The 13,743-nt window shown below is 34.1% G+C and overlaps 1 protein-coding gene across 3 annotated transcripts in view; it reads right to left on the bottom strand.

Annotated features, from left to right (window-relative positions):
* The window catches only part of LOC130442393 (unconventional myosin-XVIIIa), a 185,739-nt gene that overhangs the window by 17,842 nt on the left and 154,154 nt on the right, over positions 1 to 13,743 (bottom strand). For all 3 annotated transcript variants that reach the window (XM_056776460.1, XM_056776461.1, XM_056776470.1), the window contains one exon: positions 10,293 to 10,382. In XM_056776460.1, the coding sequence (XP_056632438.1) occupies positions 10,293 to 10,382 (90 nt within the window). The remainder of the gene's footprint in view (positions 1 to 10,292; positions 10,383 to 13,743) is intronic.

The raw sequence follows: 13,743 nt of genomic DNA, 5'->3' as shown, positions 1-13,743 counted from the left end.
GTTATAAATTTTTGTAGGTTTTTGGCAATTTTTCTACATTCAAAGATCTATATCTCAGGTTCTGATACAGCTACAGAGTTCGTTTTGGTTTAGGAACACTCGCTGAAACACCTTCTTTCTTTTGAGTTTGTGAACACTTAAATCGGTCGAGTTGGAGAGGAGCTAGGCGCGGACATTCAATGTGGAGTTACGGATTTTTGTATGTTTTTGGCAATTTTTATACATTCAAAGATCTATATCTCAGGTTCTGATACAGCTACAGAGTTCGTTTTGGTTTAAGAACATTCGCTGAAACACCTTCTTTCATTTGAGTTTTCGAACACTTAAATCGGTTGAGTTGGAGAGGAGCTAGGCGCGGACATTTAATGTGGAGTTATGGATTTTTGTAGGTTTTTGGCAATTTTTCTACATTCAAAGATCTATATCTCAGGTTCTAATATAGCTACATAGTTCGTTTTGATTTAAGAACACTCGCTGAAACACCTTCTTTCTTTTGAGTTTTTGAACACTTAAATCGGTCGAGTTGGAGAGGAGCTAGGCGCGGACATTCAATGTGGAGTTATAAATTTTTGTAGGTTTTTGGCAATTTTTCTACATTCAAAGATCTATATCTCAGGTTCTGATACAGCTACAGAGTTCGTTTTGGTTTAAGAACACTCGCTGAAACACCTTCTTTCTTTTGAGTTTGTGAACACTTAAATCGGTCGAGTTGGAGAGGAGCTAGGCGCGGACATTCAATGTGGAGTTATGGATTTTTGTAGGTTTTTGGCAATTTTTCTACATTCAAAGATCTATATCTCAGGTTCTGATACAGCTACAGAGTTCGTTTTGGTTTAAGAACACTCGCTGAAACACCTTCTTTCTTTTGAGTTTTTGAACACTTAAATCGGTCGAGTTGGAGAGGAGCTAGGCGCGGACATTCAATGTGGAGTTACGGATTTTTGTAGGTTTTTGGCAATTTTTATACATTCAAAGATCTATATCTCAGGTTCTGATACAGCTACAGAGTTCGTTTTGGTTTAAGAACACTCGCTGAAACACCTTCTTTCTTTTGAGTCTGTGAACACTTAAATCGGTCGAGTTGGAGAGGAGCTAGGCGCGGACATTCAATGTGGAGTTATAAATTTTTGTAGGTTTTTGGCAATTTTTCTACATTCAAAGATCTATATCTCAGGTTCTGATACAGCTACAGAGTTCGTTTTGGTTTAAGAACACTCGCTGAAACACCTTCTTTCTTTTGAGTTTTTGAACACTTAAATCGGTTGAGTTAGAGAGGAACTAGGCGCGGACATTCAATGTGGAGTTATGGATTTTTGTAGGTTTTTGGCAATTTTTCTACATTCAAAGATCTAATATAGCTACAGAGTTCGTTCTTTTCTATTATAATGATTTCTGATACTTATTTAAAGGATTCGGTGCGAGCGAAGTCGCGGGTAAAAGCTAGTAGATTATTATTAACTATCTTTTACCTAATCGCACCATCGATTTGCTCCTAGTTTTATTATGGAGCAAAAATTATTTTAAGTTTTTAGCATAAATATCACGTAAATTCCATTGTGTTTTATGAAAATTCAGTTATAACTCAGAAATACTATTCACTAGCGTCATCTATCATTTCTATATTATCACATCGTAAATAGAGAGAAACGGATTTGTGCAGTTTGAAGACGATAAATGCTTTTATTTTCGAGCAAAAATATTTTAAAACTTCTATATATGACAATAATTCCATTATTTATGAGAAAATTCGTTAATCAGTGAAAATAGTTGCAGAAATTCTTTAGCGCCATCTACATTGAGGATATCAAACCATCCAATTGTATCGGGAACAGATCTTTGATAAATTACTGTAAGGTACAGTTGAAAATCGATAGATGGCGGGAGGCAACATTTATTTGGTAAATATTTTAAATGGATTAATGTAAATTACAATATTGAAAGTTTGATGTGGTTGTAAATAAATCATTATAATAAATATATACGAATTTCAAAATACATATTTCATACCAATACACCAATAATTGAATAATATAATAATTCTTTGTAATTTTTCTTAGTATTATTTATATGAAATTTATTAAATCTGTAGACTATGTTTTTGTAGAAATAAAATTTCTCATCATTGTTTTATTGACGTGTTGTTTTCAAATTAAGTTTCGCGTTGTTAAAAAAATTTTTGACATCATAAACAGAATGGAGGCTGTTTACAATGACTTCTCTCCATCATTTTCAATAATTAAAAGTTGTTTCTTTGGTCACGATTATCATTAGAAGACGAGCCACGTGCGGAAGGTCCTGTGACGGCCACTATTCCAGAAAACATTAAATTCGTGGAAGAGTATTTGAATAAAATTAGAGCAAGGTGGATGCTTCGAATTTTTAGAGCTTTGCCGCGAGGACCAAGAAAGTGTAATTTGTAACGAGTGATGAGAAAAGATTCCATGGAGTTACATCGGAAAGGAGAGCCTATACCAAAAGAAATAAAGGTCACGAAAAGGACAAAAAAGTGATATCCTTTGGATTGTCTTTGAAAAATCCAATACAAACGCGAATGCGGCATATTACTTTGACTTACTTCGGCAGTTGCATTGCTTGCCAAGGCTACTGTACACGAATGTGGCTTCACAGAGATTCAACTCTCATCATATAGCCCAGATTTGGAACCATCAGATTTTTTTCGCAAAGCTCAAGGCCGAGTTAAGGCGTGAAAGATTTAACGATGAAATCAAACAGGTGATGTACAAATATTTGGACTCTAAAGATGCATCATATTTTGTAGTGGCGTATAAGTTTTAATCAGAAGTTATGAAAAGTGGGAATATATTGAAAAATAATTACAGTTTTTTAATGACTTTTTTTTTCTATTTTGTACGCAAAATTTCAATGTGGGTCTGTGGGTCAACTATTTTTATCCGGTATTGGTCATTTCGATGCGAGGGTCACTTACTTAAATAGGTAATTAACAAACCTTTAAACGGTACAAAGGTGTTGATAATTTATAAAAGGTACACGTTTTGGGAAGTAAAACAGTGGCATAACGTATATATGCACAAGAAATAGAACTTTCAAAGCTCCAATTTGTGTGGACAAATCAAAGTCTGTTGTTTTGAAGTTTGATAGAGGAACAGAAATCGCCAAACGAAAAAAAAACGGAAGGCATTGGTACGACTTATGGTAATTATTAATCCCGGACTTTCTGAAACGTTTGGTTTATATGTACCGACCAAAGATATGAAAAGTATAAGAAAATCTTTTTATCGAAACCGAAGAAGTGTGCTAAAGTCGATCAAACCTTTAAACGGTACAGAGCTGTTGATAATTTATAAAAGGTACACGTTTTGGGAAGTAAAACAGTGGCATAACGTATATATGCACAAGAAATAGAACTTTCAAAGCTCCAATTTGTGTGGACAAATCAAAGTCTGTTGTTTTGAAGTTTGATAGAGGAACAGAAATCGCCAAACGAAAAAAAAACGGAAGGCATTGGTACGACTTATGGTAATTATTAATCCCGGACTTTCTGAAACGTTTGGTTTATATGTACCGACCAAAGATATGAAAAGTATAAGAAAATCTTTTTATCGAAACCGAAGAAGTGTGCTAAAGTCGATCAAACCTTTAAACGGTACAGAGCTGTTGATAATTTATAAAAGGTACACGTTTTGGGAAGTAAAACAGTGGCATAACGTATATATGCACAAGAAATAGAACTTTCAAAGCTCCAATTTGTGTGGACAAATCAAAGTCTGTTGTTTTGAAGTTTGATAGAGGAACAGAAATCGCCAAACGAAAAAAAAACGGAAGGCATTGGTACGACTTATGGTAATTATTAATCCCGGACTTTCTGAAACGTTTGGTTTATATGTACCGACCAAAGATATGAAAAGTATAAGAAAATCTTTTTATCGAAACCGAAGAAGTGTGCTAAAGTCGATCAAACCTTTAAACGGTACAGAGCTGTTGATAATTTATAAAAGGTACACGTTTTGGGAAGTAAAACAGTGGCATAACGTATATATGCACAAGAAATAGAACTTTCAAAGCTCCAATTTGTGTGGACAAATCAAAGTCTGTTGTTTTGAAGTTTGATAGAGGAACAGAAATCGCCAAAGGAAAAAAAAACGAAAGGCATTGGTACGACTTATGGTAATTATTAATCCCGGACTTTCTGAAACGTTTGGTTTATATGTACCGACCAAAGATATGAAAAGTATAAGAAAATCTTTTTATCGAAACCGAAGAAGTGTGCTAAAGTCGATCAAACCTTTAAACGGTACAGAGCTGTTGATAATTTATAAAAGGTACACGTTTTGGGAAGTAAAACAGTGGCATAACGTATATATGCACAAGAAATAGAACTTTCAAAGCTCCAATTTGTGTGGACAAATCAAAGTCTGTTGTTTTGAAGTTTGATAGAGGAACAGAAATCGCCAAAGGAAAAAAAAACGAAAGGCATTGGTACGACTTATGGTAATTATTAATCCCGGACTTTCTGAAACGTTTGGTTTATATGTACCGACCAAAGATATGAAAAGTATAAGAAAATCTTTTTATCGAAACCGAAGAAGTGTGCTAAAGTCGATCAAACCTTTAAACGGTACAGAGCTGTTGATAATTTATAAAAGGTACACGTTTTGGGAAGTAAAACAGTGGCATAACGTATATATGCACAAGAAATAGAACTTTCAAAGCTCCAATTTGTGTGGACAAATCAAAGTCTGTTGTTTTGAAGTTTGATAGAGGAACAGAAATCGCCAAACGAAAAAAAAACGGAAGGCATTGGTACGACTTATGGTAATTATTAATCCCGGACTTTCTGAAACGTTTGGTTTATATGTACCGACCAAAGATATGAAAAGTATAAGAAAATCTTTTTATCGAAACCGAAGAAGTGTGCTAAAGTCGATCAAACCTTTAAACGGTACAGAGCTGTTGATAATTTATAAAAGGTACACGTTTTGGGAAGTAAAACAGTGGCATAACGTATATATGCACAAGAAATAGAACTTTCAAAGCTCCAATTTGTGTGGACAAATCAAAGTCTGTTGTTTTGAAGTTTGATAGAGGAACAGAAATCGCCAAAGGAAAAAAAAAACGAAAGGCATTGGTACGACTTATGGTAATTATTAATCCCGGACTTTCTGAAACGTTTGGTTTATATGTACCGACCAAAGATATGAAAAGTATAAGAAAATCTTTTTATCGAAACCGAAGAAGTGTGCTAAAGTCGATCAAACCTTTAAACGGTACAGAGCTGTTGATAATTTATAAAAGGTACACGTTTTGGGAAGTAAAACAGTGGCATAACGTATATATGCACAAGAAATAGAACTTTCAAAGCTCCAATTTGTGTGGACAAATCAAAGTCTGTTGTTTTGAAGTTTGATAGAGGAACAGAAATCGCCAAAGGAAAAAAAAACGGAAGGCATTGGTACGACTTATGGTAATTATTAATCCCGGACTTTCTGAAACGTTTGGTTTATATGTACCGACCAAAGATATGAAAAGTATAAGAAAATCTTTTTATCGAAACCGAAGAAGTGTGCTAAAGTCGATCAAACCTTTAAACGGTACAGAGCTGTTGATAATTTATAAAAGGTACACGTTTTGGGAAGTAAAACAGTGGCATAACGTATATATGCACAAGAAATAGAACTTTCAAAGCTCCAATTTGTGTGGACAAATCAAAGTCTGTTGTTTTGAAGTTTGATAGAGGAACAGAAATCGCCAAACGAAAAAAAAACGGAAGGCATTGGTACGACTTATGGTAATTATTAATCCCGGACTTTCTGAAACGTTTGGTTTATATGTACCGACCAAAGATATGAAAAGTATAAGAAAATCTTTTTATCGAAACCGAAGAAGTGTGCTAAAGTCGATCAAACCTTTAAACGGTACAGAGCTGTTGATAATTTATAAAAGGTACACGTTTTGGGAAGTAAAACAGTGGCATAACGTATATATGCACAAGAAATAGAACTTTCAAAGCTCCAATTTGTGTGGACAAATCAAAGTCTGTTGTTTTGAAGTTTGATAGAGGAACAGAAATCGCCAAAGGAAAAAAAAAACGAAAGGCATTGGTACGACTTATGGTAATTATTAATCCCGGACTTTCTGAAACGTTTGGTTTATATGTACCGACCAAAGATATGAAAAGTATAAGAAAATCTTTTTATCGAAACCGAAGAAGTGTGCTAAAGTCGATCAAACCTTTAAACGGTACAGAGCTGTTGATAATTTATAAAAGGTACACGTTTTGGGAAGTAAAACAGTGGCATAACGTATATATGCACAAGAAATAGAACTTTCAAAGCTCCAATTTGTGTGGACAAATCAAAGTCTGTTGTTTTGAAGTTTGATAGAGGAACAGAAATCGCCAAAGGAAAAAAAAACGGAAGGCATTGGTACGACTTATGGTAATTATTAATCCCGGACTTTCTGAAACGTTTGGTTTATATGTACCGACCAAAGATATGAAAAGTATAAGAAAATCTTTTTATCGAAACCGAAGAAGTGTGCTAAAGTCGATCAAACCTTTAAACGGTACAGAGCTGTTGATAATTTATAAAAGGTACACGTTTTGGGAAGTAAAACAGTGGCATAACGTATATATGCACAAGAAATAGAACTTTCAAAGCTCCAATTTGTGTGGACAAATCAAAGTCTGTTGTTTTGAAGTTTGATAGAGGAACAGAAATCGCCAAAGGAAAAAAAAAACGAAAGGCATTGGTACGACTTATGGTAATTATTAATCCCGGACTTTCTGAAACGTTTGGTTTATATGTACCGACCAAAGATATGAAAAGTATAAGAAAATCTTTTTATCGAAACCGAAGAAGTGTGCTAAAGTCGATCAAACCTTTAAACGGTACAGAGCTGTTGATAATTTATAAAAGGTACACGTTTTGGGAAGTAAAACAGTGGCATAACGTATATATGCACAAGAAATAGAACTTTCAAAGCTCCAATTTGTGTGGACAAATCAAAGTCTGTTGTTTTGAAGTTTGATAGAGGAACAGAAATCGCCAAAGGAAAAAAAAACGGAAGGCATTGGTACGACTTATGGTAATTATTAATCCCGGACTTTCTGAAACGTTTGGTTTATATGTACCGACCAAAGATATGAAAAGTATAAGAAAATCTTTTTATCGAAACCGAAGAAGTGTGCTAAAGTCGATCAAACCTTTAAACGGTACAGAGCTGTTGATAATTTATAAAAGGTACACGTTTTGGGAAGTAAAACAGTGGCATAACGTATATATGCACAAGAAATAGAACTTTCAAAGCTCCAATTTGTGTGGACAAATCAAAGTCTGTTGTTTTGAAGTTTGATAGAGGAACAGAAATCGCCAAACGAAAAAAAAACGGAAGGCATTGGTACGACTTATGGTAATTATTAATCCCGGACTTTCTGAAACGTTTGGTTTATATGTACCGACCAAAGATATGAAAAGTATAAGAAAATCTTTTTATCGAAACCGAAGAAGTGTGCTAAAGTCGATCAAACCTTTAAACGGTACAGAGCTGTTGATAATTTATAAAAGGTACACGTTTTGGGAAGTAAAACAGTGGCATAACGTATATATGCACAAGAAATAGAACTTTCAAAGCTCCAATTTGTGTGGACAAATCAAAGTCTGTTGTTTTGAAGTTTGATAGAGGAACAGAAATCGCCAAAGGAAAAAAAAAACGAAAGGCATTGGTACGACTTATGGTAATTATTAATCCCGGACTTTCTGAAACGTTTGGTTTATATGTACCGACCAAAGATATGAAAAGTATAAGAAAATCTTTTTATCGAAACCGAAGAAGTGTGCTAAAGTCGATCAAACCTTTAAACGGTACAGAGCTGTTGATAATTTATAAAAGGTACACGTTTTGGGAAGTAAAACAGTGGCATAACGTATATATGCACAAGAAATAGAACTTTCAAAGCTCCAATTTGTGTGGACAAATCAAAGTCTGTTGTTTTGAAGTTTGATAGAGGAACAGAAATCGCCAAAGGAAAAAAAAACGGAAGGCATTGGTACGACTTATGGTAATTATTAATCCCGGACTTTCTGAAACGTTTGGTTTATATGTACCGACCAAAGATATGAAAAGTATAAGAAAATCTTTTTATCGAAACCGAAGAAGTGTGCTAAAGTCGATCAAACCTTTAAACGGTACAGAGCTGTTGATAATTTATAAAAGGTACACGTTTTGGGAAGTAAAACAGTGGCATAACGTATATATGCACAAGAAATAGAACTTTCAAAGCTCCAATTTGTGTGGACAAATCAAAGTCTGTTGTTTTGAAGTTTGATAGAGGAACAGAAATCGCCAAAGGAAAAAAAAAACGGAAGGCATTGGTACGACTTATGGTAATTATTAATCCCGGACTTTCTGAAACGTTTGGTTTATATGTACCGACCAAAGATATGAAAAGTATAAGAAAATCTTTTTATCGAAACCGAAGAAGTGTGCTAAAGTCGATCAAACCTTTAAACGGTACAGAGCTGTTGATAATTTATAAAAGGTACACGTTTTGGGAAGTAAAACAGTGGCATAACGTATATATGCACAAGAAATAGAACTTTCAAAGCTCCAATTTGTGTGGACAAATCAAAGTCTGTTGTTTTGAAGTTTGATAGAGGAACAGAAATCGCCAAAGGAAAAAAAAAACGGAAGGCATTGGTACGACTTATGGTAATTATTAATCCCGGACTTTCTGAAACGTTTGGTTTATATGTACCGACCAAAGATATGAAAAGTATAAGAAAATCTTTTTATCGAAACCGAAGAAGTGTGCTAAAGTCGATCAAACCTTTAAACGGTACAGAGCTGTTGATAATTTATAAAAGGTACACGTTTTGGGAAGTAAAACAGTGGCATAACGTATATATGCACAAGAAATAGAACTTTCAAAGCTCCAATTTGTGTGGACAAATCAAAGTCTGTTGTTTTGAAGTTTGATAGAGGAACAGAAATCGCCAAACGAAAAAAAAAAAAAACGGAAGGCATTGGTACGACCTATGGTAATTATTAATCCCGGACTTTCTGAAACGTTTGGTTTATATGTACCGACCAAAGATATGAAAAGTATAAGAAAATCTTTTTATCGAAACCGAAGAAGTGTGCTAAAGTCGATTGAAACAAGTGGCGCATGCTGCTGTGATAGTTATAAAATGAAATTGATGCGCAAAGCTTTCATAAGAAAAAAAATCCAACATGTCCGAACGTTTTCTAAATATAGGCCAATATAAATATCTTCAAGTAGCTTATTATAAATTCTACGGTTACATGCATAAAGTTTTCCTTGTAGCTCCGTGGTTTCAAATGAATGAAGTGGAATATTATTCTTTTTATTATTTTTCGGAGACATTTTCGTTTTAACACGCTATAATTGAATTCTTTACATAGCAGCATGTCCGTTATAAATAAATGGGCGCCTCATGCCTAAAGCGTGTATTTATTTTTGTGTAAATACGTGAGTGGTTTTCAAACAGTTAATTTAGATCGTTCGAGGTGGTCAGAAAGGAAATTTAGGTTAATATTTATTTGTAATATCAATGACTATTGATTATTAGTTTATACATACTGAATTGTATTTATTGTACTTATTAATCAAATATAGTGATGTATTTCAATTATTAAGCAATCGTGAATCAAAAGAAACAAAAAATTTCATGTAAAAATTGATGTTCATATGTAATCAATATTTTATTGGAATATTTAGTATGGAACACACCGTTACTACTACATAAAAGGCCAAATCAAATTTGACTTCCCGTTTGCCATTTGCTGTTACAAAATTAAAAAAAATTGCGCGAGATTCTTGGGTGAGACATGATACGAAACTACTTAAAAAGATAGCTGTTTACCAAGTGTAGCTGCGGAAAATGAAAGAAATGGAGCTTACTAGTTTGATCTCACTGTTTAAGGAAAGACAGTTTATGATGCAGAGATTCTATATGTCTGTCCACATAATGTTTGTTCACACCGTAAGCTCTAAGTCGTAAGAACAGAATAGAACTTCCAATTCTGAAAACGGTTTCGACCAGTTATCACGAAGGCATTTGAATGAAATGTCATTTTAATGTGACGGATTTTCAATGTACTGCGGAAAATTCTTCCATCGTTCTGATATTGCGCGTGAAGCCCCATTAAAATATTTTAACTTCGGCGTAATGATTCAATGATACAATACGATGAAATTAATAACATAATTAATAATATTAATTCCCGTAACTAATTTGAGTAACTAAAAACTTGTATATTTTTATAAATCAATGCGATGTAAAAACACTTACCTTGGCTTCAAGTTTATCGTTATCGTGTTTCAATTTTGTTCGTTCGCTTTCCAATTTTTCCAATTTCTGTTTGATCGCTTCAAGCTCATTCTGTAACAAAACAATATTATAATAAGAAGTGAATTTTTCTTATAATCTATTATCAAGATTAATGATCAATTCGATCGAGCATTTTTTTCATTTCAGTTTCTCAATTATTGAAGGAGTAAAAGATATACTGGAAACGGCTAATGAAGGCGTATTTTACTAAATGAATCTATCCATTGCCACAAGTCAAACGTTGACATGGAGGTTTGTTCTTCTTCACAATTCCGCCTCCGAACTTAGTTTTTCATAAATAATATTATCTATATTTTCTTGTTCTAGATCATTCATCCAGTTCTCCTGATAATCTTTATTCTTTTTTAGATTAGATTTCATTGATTTTCATTATAAAAATTAATCATAAGTATTCGGGTTTCACTATTTTCAATACTTTTTTGATGCGGTATGTGAATTTTGGGCCAGTGCAATCCTGTTTTATCACAACATGGTTCAACGGACGAATGAAACAGAATCGATTCAAGTTTTCGAAGAGAAAGTACGGCGAAACCGTAGGAGAATGAAAAATTTACAGCAGGTGTACAAAGAATATCAAGAGCCCTCGAACTTTTTCTAAAAATTTATTGTTTCATTTATTTTTTAGTCAAATATACTTTATATGCAGTAATGTACAGAGTTGGCCCCAGAAAACATATCTGTCATTTAAGGAAGTTCAAATCTATAAATATTTTTTATTCCAATAGATTGTTTTCGATGAGAAACGATCTCTTCGAGTCGACGATCTTGGTCCTCTTCTGTTCTTTTGCTCATGGGCTATTCGCAACAATTCTAAATTATTGTAAAGTAACGTATACATCTTTTTCAATAAATTGTGTGTTCTGGTGTAAATTTATTATGGTGCAAGAGGGATTATTGAAACATCAATAGTTGAACATTGTACAAATATTCAGTTAAATAATAACATATTTCCTTGTACCTTCACAACACCTTTTTACAAAAAAAAAAAATATAACTTTCATTTTAAACACCGTAAAGGTCAGTAACAAGACTACATGCTTGAATGGTTTGAAATTGACCTAGAAAATGGTTTAGAATGCTTTCACAGTAACAAATTATTACCAATCATTTCGTAATGACTGTTAGTGACTTTTAATTCTAACGATATGAGTTGAAAAGGAATTTTTTATGGTATTAGTGACAAGTAAATTCGTTTTAAATTGATCACAGTGAAAGGTGGATCTTAAAAAGAAAATATTGGTACAATAGAGATGTGACTAATTAAAGGCGGAACAAATGGAAAATTCACTAGAAACCATAGGATTATAAAAGAAGAAAACGTCAAATCATATGAATAGATAACAAGAAACATGTTGGATGAGGGGAATCTATGTCACAAAAAGAAGAAACTTCCATTTTTGAAATGACTATGGTTACATAGAAAGTGGCCAGGGCGAGTTGTCAAGGTTACCGTCATGTTCTCCACTTCAAAGCATTTGAGTCGCCATAGAACAGTGGTCAAAACAACACCGAGCGTTTGCTGCGAAAACGTTTAACCCAACCGGTAGCTATGTAGCAACTCAATGTCGTTTTTGTACTCATTTTGTAGTTAATCGCAATCATCCAGTGTCTAGTGTTACTTGGGTATCAAATTTTGAAAATATCGGTGCAACAACGAGCCGAGCAAAAGTGATGGCAGTACGAGATCCGTTAGATCTCTGAGAATATTGCAAGTATTAGGTTTGTGGTAGGAAGAAGCTCGCCAAGGTCAGCGCGTCGGCAAAATGCCGTTCTTGGGATTTCGACGAAGGATCTTAAGGTCAGATTTGCATCATCAACGGGGATTTGTGAACAAACACAACTACGGGTACTGGAGTAATCAAAACACTTATTAACCTTATCAACAAACCTTTCCACTGAATCAAATTAACAGTTTGAGCCCCGTCCTCATCGTGAATTAGAGTAGTTTGTTACTATTGATCAGTAGGCGGTTCTACCTCCCAAAATTTTACGAAAAATATCATCAAATCGTAGACAGACGATTGTAAAACAGGCACAAATACTTGCTCTTGATATATGCATGGAAATGCGATATTTCGACAGCCAGGCCGATGTAAAAGCTTCCAGATCATCGTTTCAAAACTGATCTAGCGATGCCGTATAATATTAATTGGCCTCATGTTCGATTTGGAGCTCGGTTATTCGATAATCAATATGCTCGCTAAAAAAGTAGCATAAACACCTTTTGTTGACCCGGTATAAAAAGTTGCACTTATAAGGAAGATCGGGAGATGGAAGAATTCTTCCAGAGCTAGGTCACTCCAAAACTTTCTTTGGGAGATTTAAAACTGTAGGAATTAAGAAACATCTGTATCTTAGTAAGATGCTTTTAACAGAACTGCCGCTTCAGAAAGCACCTCATGAGGCTAGGTCTAGCTGCAAATGATTAATTCAGATTCCGTAGGAAAGAAGTTAATATTTATACAAGGGATGTAAGTAACTTTTACTAGTCGATAACGAGCATTAGGAGAAATTGAAATTATAAATTTGTGTAACAGCAAAATGGATATAGAAGAATCAACAAATTCTGCTTGTCTGTCGCTGCAGGCAGAAAAATGAAGGAATAGGTATAAAGCAAGGTATCAATACCTCAAGAAATGGTGCCAAACATAAACTGTTACTGCAGTTTTGGAAACTAATGCTAAGCCATCACAAGTCATCGCTGAAAATCTTTTCGGCAAGAATTTTGTAGGAGTCAGATACTGGAATTGTTTGGAAACTTTGAAATTAGAAGGTATGCAATGTAGTTAGTCCAGAGGCAAGGAAACCTGTGATAAGCGAGCACAATGGACCTTATAGATCGCTGTCTATCGTCACCTCAGTAACAATTGATAGTCTTGTTAAAGAAGTTGGTCTGTTTAGAGTCAGTGTAAGTTTTCGCCTGATCATTCAGGGAAATGTTGAAGGCTGAAGATTGAGGGTCGCAAAAAGCTATCAGGGCTGCAAAATATTAGAAATTAGAACGGAATATAATTTTTTTGTCATGTGGTTGGTTACTTTTCTTTTTTTGCAATTATCAAGTCACTCACATCGACGAAATAGTCATTTTATAAGAGAGTTCGCATTAAACGGTGTAATTCATGAAGCACATTAGGTAAAAGTGTTTTAATGTTTTTTCTCTATTCTTCGAAGACGTCTCGTTTATAACGGTTGCATACTAATGTGATAAAATACATAACAAAAACAGTGTTGCATAAAAAAGCATTAGTGTTAACTGCATAAACACACCTCGAGTAATAAATTTGAATTGTTAAATTTGTAAATTTCAATGAGGAATTTGTCGCCTACAGATATTGATGACAAATCGGCAAGTTGTTGATAAATTTATATGAAATAATTACCAGTACTACCT

Source organism: Diorhabda sublineata, chromosome 4, assembly GCF_026230105.1.
Source record: "Diorhabda sublineata isolate icDioSubl1.1 chromosome 4, icDioSubl1.1, whole genome shotgun sequence".
Classification (NCBI taxonomy): Eukaryota; Metazoa; Arthropoda; class Insecta; order Coleoptera; family Chrysomelidae; genus Diorhabda; species Diorhabda sublineata.
The sequence above is the reverse complement of the archived record's forward strand: the minus strand, read 5'-3'. Positions and strand labels throughout refer to the sequence as shown.